This window comes from Athene cunicularia, assembly GCF_003259725.1.
Source record: "Athene cunicularia isolate RWA chromosome 4 unlocalized genomic scaffold, athCun1 chr4_part1, whole genome shotgun sequence".
Lineage (NCBI taxonomy): Eukaryota > Metazoa > Chordata > Aves > Strigiformes > Strigidae > Athene > Athene cunicularia.
The window spans coordinates 11,240,458-11,260,878 of record NW_020799098.1 but is presented as its reverse complement, the minus strand read 5'-3'; the positions used below and the strand labels follow the sequence as shown (position 1 = coordinate 11,260,878).

The window sequence follows — 20,421 nt, the reverse complement described above, 5'->3', positions numbered from 1 at the left end:
CACAGTTTAAGAAGACAGGACAAACTGTGGCCACCGGGTACTAGGCTTGGCCAGAGGAGGACGCTGTCCAGCAGCCAACTTCCTTGCAACCATCCCAATTTATACCTAATTTCTCTCTATTTTCCCACAAATGCTCCTCCCTGAACGACCCTGATGACTCCTTTCCCCACCTTCAAACCTTCTGAGGACATCTCCCTCCTCCTGGGTGCACAGTTTCTTCATGTTTTCCTTCCACCAGCCCTAGGGCTCCCTGTGGAGCTGGAGGAGGTGACTCTCCCTTACTGTTTTGCAGGGCTGCAAAACGTGGGACCTTTTTTTTTACTTTTCACCACTGCAGACCATATACCAAAGGAGCATCAGGCCACAATCTGGCTCTGCTCTACTCCCAAACCATCACACAAAAACGCTGGTTTTAATGAGAGAGAAGCCCAACTATAGTTTAACGTGACACACAGAAAGAACAAGTGATCCATGCTACCACAGCACATTTCCAGTGTTTATTTCTAAAACAGAACATAAGCAAAGATAATTGTCCTCCCAGTCCAAATACTTATAAAGTAAATGATGACTCAGATGGTAAATACCTTTTCTATAGCATCCCAACGCTCTCTATCATTTAGAGTGACAGCCCTGCTCTCACTGAATTAAAAAAGGACAATTCTGTTTTGTAATGAATGAAATCAACATTTGCTCTAGTATGACTTGTTTTTCTGCACTGCTAAGCACTATCAGTATCTGTACTTCAAAACCTTTTGTTTTTAATAGTGTTTCTGTAGGAATAAGCCTGAATTTCAACAAGTTATTTTGCTTTTCTGAGTACTGTTAAAACATGGATGTGAACATAGCACTAAGTAAAACATAGAAAAACGTAGTCTAATAAAGTTAATCTGATCAAGCTGGAAGAAGTAGGTATCAATTTCAGATTCAAAGGATAATATCCAACTCCATGACAAGACTGATGAGGTCCTCAGGGTATGAAAAATGATAGGATGTGATTGAATTATCTCAGCAATACAGTTTCTTACATAAGAGCTAGAAAAAGGACACAGTAAGGGCTAACACGTTAAATAAGCAGAGAACTAGGAGCAATTCCTTAATGCAATCCAATCCTTACATTTGCAATAATTTTAGATACAACTGTCATTGGGGTTGTGCAAAACGAAACATCTTCTGGAAGTGCTTCTGCCTGCTGATTATCCAACTTGTTTGTACAACCCAGTGAGACATTAGGCACCAAAAGCATAAATCTCTAAATTAGCCACCATGACTTGCAGAAACCCTTAATTTGACCTAGCTTTCAGACTCAGTCATTCTAATAACATTTTTCATACTGTCAATCATGAATCAGTCCCATGTCTTTAAACTACTCTATCAGTAATACTTTCCTATATCACTAAGCATTAGAAATCCCAGTGCTATCTCAATTTTAGTTCCTCTTCTAACACTGAGCTGAAACAGAGTTGAAAAGCCTGGTCTGAATTTCAATCTGGAAGATGGGAATGACATGCACTTATGCCCCAAGCCATACAGCTTGATGACCCCCATCATGTCACAGTTTCAGCATCTGACACCACAGTGACAGGCAGACAGGTTTTAACGCCATGCATCATATCACTGATATCATAACAACAATGCTTTCAGACAGCTTTATATTTTCAAAGCACTATGAGGAAGACTAACACGGCATCTTTTCCAACAGCAGTTGTAATCATCAAAGGAACAAGTTTTCAGTTCTTCACTCTAAGAAAACATGAACTTTCTACAAATACAGAGATCAGGTAAAACCTCAGTCTTCCCTTGTTTGCCGATGGGAGTCATTTCACATAACTGCAAGCATCCAGAAATCAGGAAAGTAGTTAAAGTAGGTTCCCTCTATCATGAAAGAGGCAAAAACTTCCCACCATTAAGTCCATCACAGTAGGCTGGCATGGAACATCCTCTGGAAGTGCCTCCTTTCCACTCAATGTTGGACTAGCTCAGGCTAGACACCTAACGTTGAGATATCTTAAGTCAGATGAGATAAATCCAAAACTGAGCACATAATTGCTTGCTCTGTTTTCTGTGCTTGTTGAAAATTCTTGCTGGGACTGTGAGTTTGCTTCCCATGCAAACCATGTCCGAATCTCCTACATTTCCCTGTCACTCAGCTCTCCTGATCCTCCTCATCAACGCTTCTTGTGATTCCAGCACGGGAGTCCTGTAAAGATGTGGAAATCTTATCCTTTATTAGGAAAAGAAAGATACAGCTTTCTAATCCTCCCAAAATTACTTGAGAATTGTGTAGAAAAATTTTAAACAAATACCATATTTTTGGAAGTCAGATTTTCTAACTATTTGGGGAGAGACTGGTAACACTTCAGTATCAAGTATCAATCTATTACTTCAGCAATACACTGTGACATTTTCTTCTTTTTTGTGCAGGGCCAAAGAACAGGGAGAAACAAACAAATGGCCCTTCTTCATGTTCTTTTTTAAAGGAAATTTAATTTTGCAAGGAATATCTGCATTTGTTGTCAATTCTTCCTTCTAACCAGAATAATAAAAAGTTCCCAAAATGCCAGCTAACCATTTGTGAAAAAAGGAGCAATGCTTTGTCATTCTATGATTACTGTGTATTTGTATCTGAAAATCTAAGATCTTTTGATAAAATATTCTTTGGTCAAGATAGTGTCATGGAGGTCTTCTATACACATAGTAATAATATTATCTTTATTAACAAATACACCCCTAACACAGTGCCATTCAGTATGGCAGTTGAGAAAGCAGTAAAATCCCTGCACCTCTAATGCAAGAACAACTTTCTGTTGTGCTTTACAATTTGCTTCTTTTAAACCTTCATTTAACTTTCTTACCAACTGCAAATTCAATCTGCCACCTAATTCATCATCAGAACAATTACTGACAGTCTGCCAGTAAGGTTATGCCTATACAGATGTAATCAACACGTATTTACAAACTGATTAGGCCAATTCCAGTTGTGAGTTCCACATAGCAGCAGGGAAGGGTAAAGGAAAATTGCTTTAAATCATCTCCTTGTCCTCCAGATAGGCAGCCTATGTGTCCGACACTGTAGCAGTGTAACAGCAGTCCCCCAGGACCCTCCAGCACACTGACACATCTCCCACTTCCATATTTGGTCTTAATAATTAACAGAGATTGGGAAAAGATAGAAAAGAAACTGATTATAATCAATCTGAAAGCTACTGAGATGGAGTTTTTCATTCATTCTCTATGTTCCCTTTTCAAGCAGTGAGATTACATCTGTACAGAGGTAGAATTCTAACAATCACATTAAAATGTATTCTTCTAACACACAGAAAGATTTAATTATTTTACATAAAGCACTGATCCAAAAACCTTTCAAACACACTCAGACCTGCTCAAAGGCTTTAATGCTTATATGCTAATCCTAAAGTCTGGTATGTTATCAATCCTTTTGTTAGTCCTATGATGAAGCATGGACATAATTAGAAAATGTAATTAAATAAATTTTGCTTTTTCAAACTTGGACTCTTTAAAAAAGCTCATTTTCTTCAGTATATTTTATATAATCATTTTACAGACAGTTTTAAACTAATGAGATTCTACCTCTCCTATCTAGGAATTCACTATATTTTACATTCAGTCCACAAGAAAATAACGGTCCCAAGATTCAACTTGAAATCGAGACATTATTTTAAAATTGGCCTAGTTGCAGTACCAATATATTAAATTAAAAATGAGAAGCTGAGTACTCTACTATGCAGAAAATCCATAGAATATTAGCAACGTATTGTCTTTATTCTCAGGTCAGCTGTACAAGAGATTAGATCTTTTAATTATCTGTCACAGAATGGGAAATAGAAGCCTTGAATCCATTCAGCTGTTCAGTTTATGACCTGGAGAATTAAATCTGACCTCTTACAAAGTACATCTAAGCATCACGTACACCCTGAGACATAGCTTTGGTTTTAAAACACTCATGTAACTCTCAGCTGGTATATCATTATGCTACAGAATAACTGAGTTTCCACTGAAAATGCATGTGTGTCTGTATTTTTTGGAAGTGCTGCATGAGAGTCCCAGAAGCATTGCCTTGCTGCCCTGCTCCAGCTTTAAATGCAATTTTAATCATGCCAAAGTCAAGTTTAGCACTCCCACGTGCTATATTTAGAACCACAGAATAATTTAGGTTGGAAGGCACCTCTGGAGGTCATCTAGTCCACAGATCCCACTAGATCAGGTTGCCAAGGGCCTTTTCCTGTCCAGATCTGAAAACCTCCAAGGATGGAAGGCCACCACTTCCCTGGGCAACCTGTTCCAGTGCTATACCACCCTCTTGAGAATGTTGTTTTCCCTTCTATCTAGTCAGAACTTGCCATGTCACAAGCTGTCACGGTGACTCTTGTCCCTTTCCCATGCATCTCAAGAAGAGTCTGGGTCCATCTTTTCTAGAGCCCACCAGTAGGGACACAAGGACAGTGATTTTCTTCCTCAGGCTTGTGCAGGAGCCTGGCTCCCGCAGCCCCTCCTCACACACCCAGCCTCTGACAGTCCAGGCAGCCTGTCCATGGACCTGCTCCACTTCATCCCAGTGGCAGGACCCTGGCATGACAGCAAAACAGACCTGTCTAAAATGCCTAACATGAACATCATCACAAGTGAGTGAGAACACACGCTTTAAAGCAGGGTGATTAAAATTAGCCTTCCAAACTCATATTTAGCATCTATCAAAAAGTTCTCTGAACACCTTTAGCTTGCAGCATCTTTGCCCATCCAGGTTTTTTTACAAAACCTTTCGTTATAGTATCACTCTACATCATAATACCATACTACATACCACCTTCCATGATAATATCATACTACGTAAGTTTTAAAGCAAAACTTTTCTCTCTGGATCTGCCATAATGAACTTGGGATGTCCTGAGGGGTCAACATTTCTGATTTGAGCATGTAGCTGTAGACCACTGAACAGAGTAGAAGTTAATTTTAGGCACACTCATGTATAGATGGCTAAATGAATTACTTTTTTTTTTTTTTTCAGATATAAATGTCAGAATAAATTTCTTGTCCCATGGTGCTATGAATTACAATTAATGTGCCTATTTCCATTTACACCACCTGCCTTCAGATTTGCAGTAGCCTGGCCCAAGGACTGACCCCGAGAATTCAGGAGAAATTTCATTACAATCCTACAAACCAAATATCAGTCATAAAGTGACCTTGGTGATCCCACCACCAAACAGTCACAATGAAGCAGAGAAGTCAAGCTGTCTTTTTAAATCTATGCATACACCAAACACACAAAGAAACCAACCTGGTTTACAAAAAGCACATTTAGCATTGCAATTTACCTTAGAAGTAGGGATTCTGTTGAGACAGTAAAAACCAGTCCCACCTAACCACATATCCTATAGGTCGCAGGCCTTATGCACAGGTACCCAATTTCCAGACTCTACACCCCACACAGGTTCCTCACAATTTAAAGAAAAGGCTACGTGATTAACACCTCTAATCTGGTTGCATCTTCCATTTTGGCTGACTGTTTGACATGGGAGCTCTGGGAGTTCTGACTGCAATATAAGCATTGTTAAGTCTCACAATTTTATCACAGCCTTGAAATACTTGACGTTTTAAATTAAGTACCATCACTGGGAGATAAGTGATTATGCAGCAATCTGTTCTCTATTTTTTTATTGTTTTAATTTGGTTCTAGTTGTCATAGTTGCAGAAAAAGGTTAAAGGTTTTTAACATTTTAAAAAGTCTCATCATCCTTTTCCTGAGTGAACAACATAAACAAAATGCAAATGCTAAAAAAGATGACCCAACTTGTATTCTGATTTATGAATATGGATGCTACTGCTTGCAATTTCTCCCTTAATTTTCTTGTGAGTGTACATGGCCTAAATGATAGATCTCAGAGATACTCGTAAGGTTTTTGCTGCTGCTTGTATACTATCTGGTAAACTGATGATATTACAGTGATTTAAAAAAAATAGTATAAGATCATTTAAAGTCCTAAAGCTACACTACAATACCTTTCTTTGGAGCAAGAACACTAATCACATGGGTTTTGTTGTGAAGCCACCTTTCCATAGTGTGGGGAAGAGCAGACAAAGTAAGCAGGGCACTTCCAGTCACCAGCATAGCCCCAATCGCAGGCAAAAATATGAGGGAAAAGCAGGAAAAAATACTCCCACAGCAAGTGATATTCCTCTCGGAAACACCAGAGATGGTCCCTTCATTCCACTCACCAATTCTGCTGCTGTGGTGGAGGAAATAGGATGGTGGTGACAATGCCCTGAAAAATGTAGCTGAGAATCTCCTACCAATCCAAGGCAGGGGCCAAAAGCATCTTCCCAGGGTGGGAGATGGTATCAAGGGACCCAAAACTGTCCTCTAGCCCTCCACCCCTTGGAGCCAATCCTGAGCTGCTGGATCTGTCCACATACCCTTTGTCATAACACTTCATTTTCCAACCCATAGGCAACTGACAGAGCAGATGTCACTGAAACGACTTAATGCATTAAGCTGCTATTTGTTTAATTCTAATGTGGTAAATGTGTCACACCCCAAATAGTTCAGCAGCAACCTACAGTAATCTTTCATAATTTTATTCTAGACCTATTTGTTTCCCGATTTTAAGTCATCATTAAAACCTGTTTTCTTGCTTCCTATCTACTTTTTTTTAAGTGTACTCTTAACTTCACCTTCAGTTTCCCAAGCTGAATGAACAGAACTATTACCTCAAATAAACATTTGATGTCCTAGCGTGTTTTATCTACAATTCATTTGCATTAAAAATTACACAAAACAGATGAGAACTTCCAGAATAACGTATTCCATTAATAATCTGCAGCACAACAGTTCACAGATGAGCGGGCTCTGGGGGCTCAACTTTGAGCAATATTTTAGCATCTATGTCTGCACAAGAAAGCTGAACAAAGCTATATTTGGAATTGGTCTCTGAGTAGTATTATCAGTAATAATATCTGGAATCTAAAATATTCTTATTTCAATCAAACTTTTTCAAAAAATGATTTTTCAAATTTTCAATTGTAAGGTAAGGGGCCACTTTTATTAACTGCAGCATGGTTTTATTTCTTATATTAGTATTTAGTTCTTTATGCTTCAGTGGGACTATATGTGACAAAGAGTGTATCTAGTCTTGAATTTGAAAATTATTCACATCAAAGCATTTAAGGAATCAGTTTTAGAATAACTTTTATAACATTATGATGAGCACTACAAATGAGAAATTCCAAGCCATAAACATGAATAATGTCCATTTCAAACTAAAGACACAATATAATGCCTATGAAGTTTAGCTCTTTTGTGGATTTGCATCAGATGTTGCCGAGCCTTATTAGCTTGATGAACTATAAGCACGTATAAGTACAATTAATCCTCTTGCACGTAGCTGCACTGCTTTGATAAGTCAGCATCCCTAGCATTAGCACTTCTGGTTTCTGGAGACTCTCTGGGCACGCCTAAGAGAAATTTAATTTGCCAGCGCCCTACCCTGATGCTCTGCCATGACACATTTTGACAGGCATTCCCTATGGGGGCTGTAGGCTTCAGGGCTGGCTGCTGTTTCATCAGTGGCTTCATGTCAACAGCTCTGAAAATAACCCTTACAACTTTCTTAAAATAAACTATAAAATTGAACAAATTTTGGAGTACTCTTTTCAAAATATAGCTTCTGAAACATACGCTCCTGTGGTCTGAAGCCCAGTTAAAGCCCATTATTGCACGATATTGAGGATTTCCTGCAAAGAAATACCTGCCAGCACTTTTCTTTACATCAGACCCACTGAACTTGATAGTGGTCAGACAACCACTCCTCATCAACAAAAATGCAATGACTCATATGCATGACAAGTGTAGGCACAACCCACTGGAGAAAGGCTTCAAACAACACAAAACCTGAAATTAGTTTGTTCAACAGTGCAGTTCTTCATAACTACCCTGTGCTGGTACTGCACTGGTACCCAGTGGACACCCCCTGGTCTGACCTGTCTGCTCCACATCTCATTTACATGGTTCTTGTTATGCAGATGCTCTCTCTCCCAGTATTAAATTATCATAAAATCCTAGAATGGTTTGGGTTGGAAGGGACCTTAAAGACCATTTAGTTCCACACCCCTGCCATGGGAGGGACACCTTCCACTAGCCCGGGTTGCTCAAAGCCCCCTCCAACCTGGCCTTGAGCACTGCCAGGGAGGGGGCAGCCACAGCTTCTCTGGGCAACCTGTTCCACTGTCTCACCACCCTCACAGTAAATAATTTTCTTCCTCATATTTAATCTAAACCTACCCTCTTTCAGTTTAGAACAGTTACCCCTCATCCTATCACTACCCTCCCTGATCAAGGGTCCCTCCCCACCTTTCCTGTAGCCCCTTTAGGTACTGGAAGGCCACTATAAGGTCCCCCCAGAGCCTTCTATTCTCCAGGCTGAACAACTCCAGCTCTCCCAGTTTGTCCTCATAAGGGAGGGGTTCCAGCCTCAGTGGTTACAGTCTTACTATACCAGGGGGTATACACTCTTCTGGAAGGATGAAGTGATCACAATATGATGACAAATGCAAGGATAGAGGCACTTGATGCTGCCATACAGAGAGCATTAGGGGTCAATCAGTATGATGCACTTCTGTCACATTTTTCATAAAATGAACTTGGTTGTTTCAATGTCTTTTGAACAGAAGTGCTATGCGTGGCTTGGAGTAGGTCCACTTTATCTATACAAATGTACACAGTAAAAAAGATTGACTCAGTCCAAGTCCTCGGGACTGAAAAATCTTCACCACAATAACTAAGCTTTCAGGTCACTGGGGGATACAAAAGCTGACACCCCTTAACAGTCTGATCTGGAACGGAAGACAAATATTTTCCAAATTACCTACTGTATTTATATGCTCTTGACTGATGAAAGCTCCAAAAACTGAAAAATTGGAAAGTTGCCTCCACCCCCAGCTTCCCCACTGGGCTAGGAAAAGGAGATGCATGAGCAGAGAGAAAAGCAGGGGCTTTGCCACTTCTCTGTATGTATCTGTAACACTGGCCTTTGGGGAAGTATTAACTTAAGCCTGCCTCTAGAGGAAAGAGCTGCATCTTATCTCTTCACTGCCTTACGTCACCTTTAGGGAGCTCTGAACTGGCAAGCGACAGTGGCAGCTGCTGGCAAGGGTCTGCTGGGAGAGTCATCACTGTGGGCTGCAGAGATTCCTTGGTGGGGCTTCACACTTGCAGCTTGGGTGCCAGTACGTGCAGCCTTTTCCTACCATGTAAAACTAAAAGAACATTGTCTGGACTAGGTTCTTGTGGGATTTCTTTTTAAAGTATTGTACATGTGCAGTCTTCTCTGACGGGTGACACCAGCTGCAATCTTGATTTCAAGTGAAATTTCCTCGTGGATATGATCCAGACAGAAACAAAAAACAAGGGGAGGGGGGGGGGAAATTTAGGCTGCCTGGGGCATGGAGTTAACAGCAGGCAACTGGCTTTATTGCAGTTGGTTTTTACAATCCTAACTCTTCCCTGCCTCCCTGAGACACTATAGAATCTAAGGACCAGATATTATTTTTCAAAATTTAGTGGAAGATGGCAAACAAATTAAGCTTTCATTTTCCTTTCTTACTTCTGTAGACAAATGTCAATCACTTATGTCAGTGCCAAAAATAACTCAAAACGCATTAAGCCTTATGCACACGAAGTCAGTGACCTAATGGATGCAAAATTTAATTCAGACTTCAGTATTTCAGATTCTCTTCCTCTTGACAAATCCTACCAAATGCAAGTCACAAATGTCTTCTCAATTCTCCTGTGTGTACAAATTCCCTTCTTGAGAGCTCTGCAGCCCATTGACCAAAAATGCTATAAAAAACTAAATATATTTACAGAAATACACAGCACCAATATAGGCATGAAATTCTACCAAAAAGAAACCCTGACATCAAAGAACATAAATGTAAAGAGTAATACACACTATCAAAAAAGTGAGGAGTTTTCCCAAAGAGATGATGTTATCTTTCAGTTTGGGACTAAAAATAGTATGTTTGTTTATACAGTACACAAGGCCAGAGACAGCATCTCCCCCTAAAAGTTTACAAACAACATAAACTGCAGTCAGATGCAATACAGCGAATATTAATATAACAGTGATTATCTTATTAATTACATTCTTTGTATTTAAAAGTCTTCCAATTTTTTATTGCATTAATAATTTAAGGCATAACATTTTAAGATGCTTACACAGAAGCATACAACAAAAAGTCTAAATAAATTGATAAAAAGAGAGTTTAATTCTGACAGCAAGATGCAATGGTCATCTCAGAGGCAGTGGAAGAGACAGCAGCCTAGGACAGCAAGGAGTGAAACATGTAGGGTGGCTTGTTTACGGGTCAGTACAACAGCTCTCCTGGATAGCTCTTACTGTCCATCCAAAGTCCTTCCTTCCTACCACTCAAGTGCTATACATAGCTACCAAGTTGAAATGACAAACAGCCTGTGACAAATATAGATTCTTTGGTAACTGTTAATTCCTCATAGTACCATAATATCAATGCAGTGGAAATACTTTCCATATTTTTTTTTTCCAATAGCATAATTACCATAATCTCCCTAGAAAATTCATAGGGGCTACCTGCTAAACTTCAGTCCTTTGCCTTCTAGCACAGTAGCTATCACCCGCCTCCTAGATGCACAGCACAGAGCCACAGGGCAGGCTAAGAGTAGGAAGCTTGCTTTAACATGCCAAGGTTTGCTCTTTACTCACTGCTAGTCTCTGTAAGCAACACTGGATGCGTAACTCCTTAAAATACATTCATAGGTTCACTTATGGAAAATAGGTTCAATTAGAGGAAACAGAAATAATTTTTTTTTTAATTAATATAAACCAGTACAGCATTTTCCAAGAAAGCAGAGTGATTAGTACAGAAACGGACCATCAGGAGAAGCAAGAGGTTCATTATTTTTTATTATCTTGAGGGAAGACAGTTCTGATTTTGAAGACAACTTAGTATTGGGATATGTGAGTGAAAAGAACCAGATATATAGCATAGTAGAAGATTAAATGGTTTAGCAATTGAATTTGACCTATAACCTCGACAATGTCATAAAAATAGTTTAAATAGATAACTAAAAATTAATTTCAGAACTAATATTGGTGAGCTTTTTGATGGCCACAGGGCAGACAGCTATACTGAAAGCATCCATCACTCTATTAAATACATAATTACTGGCCTTAGGAAACACATGTATGAGACCAAAATTACCAGAATTGAAGCTGGGACTGCCTCCAATATATAGCATTCCTATCTATTTCCGAAAGTATTAAGTAGCCTTTTATTTAGAAAGGCTCTAAGAAGTTTCCTTTTTCTAATTCATAACAGGACGGGTAAATCAAGCAAGTATCCAACCAACGTTACAGCAGTTTCTGACAGCTTTAGATTAACAGTCGGGCTTCTTCTGCCAACTTAAATTTGCAGCTCGTGCTGTTTGCTGCTTTTTAAAATAGGCATAACTATGGCATGCTTCTAGATCTATGTAGATCTTATGTGCTTCAGAGACAAGAGGCAGAAAGCCCAGTTGAGCATTTCTTCAGAGCTGGCAGCATTACCCTAATGTCAGTCTCATATTCTTTAGAGGACACAGACCATGTTGTTCCCATGGAAAAATCAGCCTTGACCTGGGAAAAAAGCTCAGGCATACTACAAATTAAAATTATAGATCTATGGAAAGAAATGTGCAATGGGTGCCTATCGTTTCAGCAGTTTTCCTGAAACTGCAGTATATCACTTCAGTCCAGAAAGATCGTTTAACCCCAAAGTTTAGAAATAACAGGAGGTAAGGGTCCTCAGCACAACCTAGATTCCAGTCTTAGGTCAAATCTGATTAATAATATAGACGCAATTGCTGCAGTTTGAGCTCAAAGGGCAACTGAGCACCATTCAGCTTCTCACTCCTCCCTTCCCTACTCAGGACTGGGAAGGAGAAAATAAAGCAAAAGGCTCATGAATCGAGATAAGGACAGTGAGGGATGACTGATCCATAATGACCATGGGTGAAAGACAGACTCATTATGGGAAGAAAAAAGAACATAAAATTAATTCAGACACCAACAAGAACAACACTTAACAGAGAAGGACAGTGAGAAGCATTACCATATCTTAAGAACACCTTTCCCCACCCCTCCCTTCTCCCCATGCTCAGCTTTGCTCCTGAAATCTCTACCTCCTCCTCTGCCCAGCAGGGCAGGGGATGAGGATTGTGGGCAGTCCTGCTGCTCCTTCTTCCTTGGTGGGGTGGGGTAGAAATCCTCACATTCTTCTCCTGCTCCAGTGTGATTCCCCTCTCATGGGAGACAGTCCTCCACAAACTTTTCCCAGTGTGCGTCCTTCCCATGGGATGCAGCTGCTCCTGCGTGGGTCCCTCCTGCATGTTGCGATTCTCCCAGAATCAAACTACAACAGCACGGGCTTCTCACAGAGTCCTGGCCTTCTTTGGGTGCAGCCACCTGCTCCAGTGTGGGGTCCCCCATGGGCTGCAGGGGGGCATCTGCTCCACCTGTCCTCCGTGGGCTGCAGGGGCACAGCCTGCCCTCTCACCATGGGCTACAGGGGGGTCTCTGCTCCAGCAAACTCTCCCCCCCCCCTTTCTTCCATTGACCTTGGTGTTCACACAGATGTCCTCCTCACAAGACCCGACCCTCTCAGGTTCCCCTTCTTAAATACATCATCGCAGAGGCACAGCCACCATCACTAACTGGTCTGGCCTTAGCCAGAGGCGGGTCTGACTTGGAGCTGGGGGAGCTTCAAGAAGCTTCTCACAGGGGCCACCACGGTAGTCCCTTCCCCTGTTACCAAAAACCCACCATACACACAAACCCAGCACAACAAAGATACATCAGTCTAACTGGGTAGCTCTATTATGATTTTAAGCTCTATTAAGATATAAGCAGAAGTTTATTGTTAGGCTGGCTTTTTGCAATGAAATCTAGGCCATGCTACTAAAAACGAGCTAAAATTTGGCATTCGAGGTGATGCATCAGTACCATCTTGAAAAACATTCAAGACCAAAATGGACACAATTAGCCACTTGAGGTCATTAGTTCCCAGGTCAGGATGATGGGCACAGCTGGACACAGGCTACTGGGCCACACAGACATTTAATCTGAGCTGCTACAGACAGCACATTATCATCTTAAATGTGGCATACAGCAAGCTGAAACATAAATGCTTATTACTAAAGGTCTTACGGTTCCTAAGGACAGAAGCCTTAAAGAAGATGCTAGAAAAGCTTCGATTCTTCTCACAGCCAACAATTAAGACAGTCTCCGAGATGCTTGTTATCTTAGTCTTGTACCATAAAAAGCCACAGCTATTAAAAAAGCTACAATTTTTACATCTAATTCTGCACTAACACACACAAATAAATGCCCTGGTTTCAGAGTGACAAAACACTCTCCAGTTCACAGTGATTTCACCCATGGGCGACAGATGCTTAGCACTCCTCAAACTCCCAGCAGTGATGGAGAAGTCAGATGTTCACACTAAACTCTCCGTCCCAGTCAAGAAGGGCTCTGCAGCTGCACATACATAAATACATAACCCCCAGGAGAGGTCTGCACCTTTAGGCAACTTTTCAAAAGATCTGTGGTATATAAACCCCGTTTTTCTACAGGGCCTGGTGCAACAGAGCTTACAAATGTTCATACAGGAAGCTGACACTAGTTATTCTCCAGTTTTCCAAGGCAGGAATGAGCCATCAAAGCATAGCCAGGAAGACTGGCTGGTAAATGGCCACACAAAACATTCAAGATTCATCTACCTGTATATCTCTGTAGCAGCTCAACGGGAGCTCTGCAGTCACACTTAAGTTTGCCTTCAGATACCCATAGAAAATTTTGGACCAGATGCCCAGAGGTCCAGCTCCCAGCAGGGCAATCTTCAAAGTTAGGTCAGGTTGCTCAGGCATTTGCCAAACAAATTTTGAAAATCTCTGAGACTGGAGATTTCACAGCCTCTCCAGGCACCCCCCTCCAGGGTTCAGGCACTAATATTGTGATTTTTTTTTTCCTCTTACAGCCAGTGGGAATTTCCCTTGCTACACCTCCTGACTGTTGCCTCTTGCCCCTCTTCCACGCACCTGTCAGAGGAGCTTGGATCCATCTTCCCTCTACACACCCATTAGGGGGTTGAAGACTGCAATTCAATACTCCTTGGTCTTCTCTTCTCCAGGTGGAACAAAACAGACCTCTCCACATCCCCTTGCAGGCCACACACTCAAGGGATGCACACAGCAGCTCCTCTCATCATGCTTGCTGCACAAACCCCTGCAGGATTTGGGGCTGGACTGTTGACCAAGTGGGTGGGAACGCTGTACCTATGTGTACACTATTAGTCATGAAGAGCTTCAAGACAGCATGCAAACCAGGGCTGCTCTCTTATCACCAGTATTTACCTACTGCCTGCGCCCGGGCACACTTCTGTCACTGCTCCAAAGCCAATGGCAGAATGTGGGGTTTAATTTAGTCTGAGCAGGGCAGAAGCCACTAAGTACAGCGAGGGTCAGAACACAAGCAGAAACCCTACAACTGGCAGTCTTTTGAGACTGACTTACAGCCAGGTTAACAGATAGTGGAACAGAGAGCATATGTGCAAGTCACAGGGGTGAGGTGCTCGAGTTGCTGCCAGACACTCTACAACTCGCGGCGCAGACATACGCAGCCCCAGCTGTTCCCGACTGCCTTGTATCCCAGTTACGGGATTTGGCTGCAAAACCTTTTCCATTCCTGTCTTCCTGTCATCAAGGGTAATAGTGGCAATATGGCCCATATCTATGGTTTCCTTTGGTCTCTGTGCCCCGCACAATTATATATGCGACCTTAAAGATCAGATCCTCTGTGTCTGTGTTGTATCTAAAAGTGTAACCCAGTGATTGCTTCAGTGCTGCTGGCATCACAAACCCCGAGCAAGGCAAACCCTACAAGACTCCATAAAGCCCAACTTAGATGAACTCTATCAAAAATCCTCAGCATTCTGTTATAAGGTAAAGAACAGAATTTCCCATTTGACTTGCAGATCCCAGCTAAGTTTTCAATACTGAGAACATCAACAGGAAAAGAGAGGTAAAGAATTTGTAAACAGAGCAAAGCAAACGAAAGTAACTGAGATGAAAATAAAGATGAAACTGCAAAAATATTTTTCATGACTTATAGAGCATTCACATCCTTTTAAACAGTAATATTTGCAGCAATCTGGGATGTAAAAATGTACTTCAATAAACTCTCTTGACAGAGGTAAAAATAAGTCAGGCAAAAACCGAAGTGGTCTGTGATCAAGAACTCTCCAAATTAATCACTGCATATAAGGCTGCCTATTCATTTACTCCCACTTAGCAAAGCTCGGCAGAGAAGATGCCAGTATATATTTAGACATCAACTAGTAAACTGCTTTATGTATCACTTCTGAAATTTCCTTCTATCCATCAATCCTCAAGTCACATACCTGTGAAGGGAAGGAGGTATATGACCTATTTTCTAAAGTGACAAAAGCTCCTGTATGACAGGTTCTGTGGCTTCTTCTTCATATAATATGTATCAAATAACTCCTTCTACTTCACCAAGGATTTGAAAATATGAACAATGTCACAGGGATTCAATTTTACTTTGTCATCCTCTGAAACAGACTTGAAGGAACAAAACTATTTTATGCTTAGTGCTTCACATTTATACTATATACAGTTATTTCACACCATAAACCAGTACAGCTGATGAATTCTGTTTTTTTTTTCCCTGAAGCTCAAATTAATTTGGCAAGAGAGAAGAGGAAGAATGTGGGACCGTCACATTTCATCCTCTTCTGAAGTAAGTATCAGAGTTTCCCATTCTAGAAATGAAATGATAGAAGAGTTACTTGAAAACTTCGAAGGAACTGGATGGTGTTATTGTGAGCACCTACTATGCAGTAACAACCAAGATACCACACTTGTTCCTCATATCCACCAAAAGAAGTAACTGCAGTATGTTACTCTTTTACAATTACAGAATTACTTAAATCCCAAAATAAGTTTCTAAATAGCAAAAATCAAATCTGTATTACAAGAACATTAAAGTCTTTAAAATATCACTAGTGATATCTCACAATTCAGGATGTTTATTTTTCATGGCCAATTGCATTTAATCTTTGTTTTTCTTCAACTACAGATCAAACAATTTGTCCTACAGGATCAAGAGTATCTCCAAAATAGAGTTATTGATCAATCTGATTAACGCCAGTAGAAGAATGATTTGCTTTTTCAGAGAAAGGGAGAAGAACAGCTCCTAAAGGAGACAGAAATATTCATGGAATGGTATTTATATTCCTGTCACATAGCTTTTCTGAAAGGGAAAAATAAATAACTATGCTTCGTGCAAAATAATACTCCATCTAGATTTCAGAGCACGATCATCAACTAATAAACTGTGAAAAAAAAATTCCAACATTTCAGACAGTAACAGTTAAGGACCTTGACACACTGCTAATGGAACTTGACATGGGGATTAATCTAAATTCAGAAATATTTGCCTTAAGGTTATATTTATGGATGCAGACAGCAAGCCAGCAAATTGTCCAAGAATCTCAAAGGCCCATCCGCTGCCCTGCATCTGACGCTGGGCTTTGTGCAGAGGCACAGCTCTGCTGGCTGTGTCCCCTCGCATCCGGATGCGTACAGAGCTCTGCTTCAGAAAGCCCCAAGCAGCGCAGCCCATTTCCACACAAATGTGTTTAATTCATTACTGAAAGTGGTGATGCTTCATTTGGGAACTCAAGGTCTGAAGGTGAGTTAATGGCACCAGCAATCCCCTAGGACTGGAAAATGCAGTGATGAGCTTAAAGTTAACAACAGTCAAGAGCTATGTGTTTCCATTGCTAAAAGCTTGAGTTTCTGTAGAGGGGAATGATTTGTAAAATTAGACAAAATTAAAATTAGAGTTTCCTCACTTCTCCTTGAATGTAGGCCAGCCCATTGCATATAAGAGGGTGAGGGAAAAGGTTACCTCAGTAGCCATGCCTTGATTAGTTTTTCAATTTTCTTTACATTTCTTACCCTTCTATGTTTTTATGACAAAGTTGATTATTGGGCATTAAATACATAAGACATTAATGTCCCGAGTAGCAAAATTGAAAGCATACCAATTTTAATGTATTGAAATGACAGTACCATCACCTGATAATCTCTTCTGACCTATTTCATCCTCTCCTAACTGTGCTGTACATGCTTACAATCCAAGAACAGGATGCCATTTAACATCTATCATACACTGAGCTGAGATCCTTTTCAGAATCTTCAACAAAAACCTTAAAGAATCCTAAGATATGGCTTCCTATTTTTTACAATCTAAGAAATCATATACGGTCTATGCAATTCAACTTCAGAGGAAGAAAATACAATTAGGAAATACATGGCATTGTTTTTTTTTCCACCCCCTCCAGGAAAACATGGCTAAAATGGCAATGAAACGAAGTAGTTCTAGCACTGTTGAATTACATAATTCAGAGGATTGCATGCTATAATCTTTACACATTCATTACTTGGAGAACTCCAAAGCAAATCACTCTTACTGCTCCTATCTAGTAATTCAACACTCTTCTACTAGCGCTCAAAATGAAGGGCTGAAAGCAAAACACTGTATCTAACTATAAAATATACTACACCCTGAAACAGTCATACTATTGCATCCAGAAAGGATTCGTATCAGCTTACTTGCCTGTGAACTTTGAGAAGGAATTAAGCATCTCCCAAGCAGAGCAGGACCCTGCGTGACCAACCTGTGTAACCTCTTCCGTAACCAGAATCACCGTGTCCCTGTTTCATTTGGGCTGCGACACTTCCATTAGCTGTTCTCTCATCCAGACAAATTTTTCCTCTAATATAATAGTTTAAAGACTAAATAGCTGTGTGAATTTGTGTCATGACATTTATTTTAATCTAATCTAAAATAATTCACCTAGTATGTAATTAGCTCTGTGATTCCTCTTTTTTACATTTAAATAATAGACACCATGATATCCTGTTTCTGGGAATTGATGGGAACCTAATTTTCTCCATTTCAAATTTGTAACATACTCTGTTCTTCTTGCTATGATTTCAAGGTGGCAAAGAACTGAAATATTAGAATGATAACCATATTATAAACTCTTTAAAAGTACATATAGAATCCTAGAAGTACAGCCATGTTATGTAAATCTCCAAGGTATAAGAAGCAGTGAATGGGTTCTTTCTTAAAAATAGTTTCAGCCAAGATCAATGGATTGGAATATGGAAGGCATCTGAGGAAAATCATGTGTGGAAGAATCTAATTACAACATAATTAATTACACATTTGAGCTGTGTTTTAGTATGCCACATGATCATATACTTTCTAGATTTCAAATTACAGCATGAGTCTGCAATTCATTAATATAGAATGATGGTTCAAAGTACGTACTATTGAGCGACTTTAAATTTTAATACCTGTATATATGTATTACAAACTAAATCGTGTTTACCAAATATAAGCATTTCTATATCTAAAGCCAAATCTTACAGCTAAAAGGGCAAGGCAGGGTCACAGGGTTGCCCAAAACCCTCTTGATAGAGATAGCTAATGATGCGTTGCATCGGGGGTGGGACTGACTGAGTGAAGGTTTCTGGAGTAACAAGCACAGATCCATGACAACTTACTCCATCTCAAGAGTAACAGGAAGAGAGATTACAAAAATAGTGCAGAAATTCCTCGTACCTTCTGTGGGGCTGATTTTAATAACTCATTGCACCCTTATTTTCTTTGCAGAATCAGAAAAATCCTTCTGTTACAGTAAACACAAAACTTTGAATTACTGCCTTTCCATAGTAATTTTGGTAGAAATCTTTTGGAAACAGGAATTTTAGTCAAATTGTGGCATTAAATTTGCTGTACAATACTCACCCCTTTGACATTAATGGAAAATTTCCATTGATTTTGCAGAGTAGATGTGTGCTCCTCACATTTAATTTATCATGAAAATTGATTGCAAATTGTTTACGTAGTCCACATAGACATATAAAATCAAAATTTGGAAACATCAAATCTAAACCTATACTTAAAAACCATATTCCAAACTGCCAGTTACACTTTCAAATGAGAGCTGAGAACTCTCAGGGGTTTTTTCCACTCTCTTTTTTCCCAGGATGTTATTTTTATCTTGGCATGGTTCATTTTTGCTATTTCATTTACACCATGTTTGGTGCAATTACTGAGATAGAATTGTGTCAAGTCTCCTCGGCACTAGACTGTTATCCACTAACTTTTCTATTAGGTTTATAACTTTACAATCTATTTAACAGGCATTTTAAATATTATAAAGATACAACTTTAGACTTTAATACTCCCTTTGCCAACATCCGTTCTACTGCTACAGAATTTAAATGTTTCACAGTATTTCATATTCTTCAGTTAGAAATAACAGACGAGTAGCCAAAGATAGGATTCTGCGCTGGAGTGTAATCATCTCCAGTGCAGATGTCACCAGCTGCATTAACCATCTCGATTCCACTTAGAGATAGACAACAGACAGGATTTCCAGCACACGATTCGATTCACCCTGAAACTCTGCTCTCACCTGCACCCCCCGACACCTGCCCTGGGCACTTCTCTGGAGAGGACTGACGTGCTGGCAGTGAACGTTTCATCCACAGCCCACATCGGAACGTGGATGATTGCCACACATGGAAATATTTACACCTTCAACAGACACGAGGAAATGCCAAACTAGGTTTTTAGCTGAAGTCTCTGGCAGGTGTCTGACCCCAGGTCTCGCACTGTTCTAACAGGGAGCTCCTTTTCCTCTTTGTTTGCCCTAGGCTCTCATTTGGCTCGCTAGGAGGATGTGATATGATTAAGCATGTTGACATAGAGAGTCACCGCGTAATTGTAGCTGTTCGATGTCTCCCTGTTGTTGTGGCAGAGGGTATATTTAGCAGCTACAGTTACCCTCAGAGACAAAATACACAGTCAACTCTCAAAGCCTCCACCTTCCCCCATGCCCAACCCTGCATTTGTGTTAAAGACTGTAATATTTTGCGATCAGCTGTGCTCTAACCACCCCCCGCTGCCACACGTCGCAGATGAATGCTGAATCGCTGGAAAACACAATTCCAAGTCAGCTCTCAAATTTTTCATGTATCACAGGATAAATTACTTTTGTATTGCCCTGGGCAACTGGATCCCTCCGGGTGGGAACGCTAGCTGGCGAGGGCTCCATGAAACCTCCCTGATTTTCACCTTCTCCATCAGTCACCAGGGTATCTCGGCCAGCAGAAAATGCCGGGATTTTAACCCAAATACCCCCGTCTGTGGAGCCGCGTGCTCCCACCCCCCGGGACGCCGGGCGGGGAGGGGGGCAGCAGCGAGACACCCTCCTCCCGCCGAGCCGTGCCCC

At 40.5% G+C, this 20,421-nt stretch overlaps 1 protein-coding gene across 14 annotated transcripts in view; it reads right to left on the bottom strand.

Annotated features, from left to right (window-relative positions):
* Window positions 1-9,199, bottom strand: part of ABLIM2 (actin binding LIM protein family member 2) — a 134,227-nt gene extending 125,028 nt beyond the window's left edge. For all 14 annotated transcript variants that reach the window (XM_026847188.1, XM_026847189.1, XM_026847193.1 and 11 more), the window contains exon 1: window positions 9,118-9,199. In XM_026847188.1, coding sequence (XP_026702989.1) covers window positions 9,118-9,184 — 67 coding nt within the window. In that variant the 5' untranslated portion in view covers window positions 9,185-9,199. The remainder of the gene's footprint in view (window positions 1-9,117) is intronic.
* Between the last annotated feature and the right edge of the window lie 11,222 nt (window positions 9,200-20,421).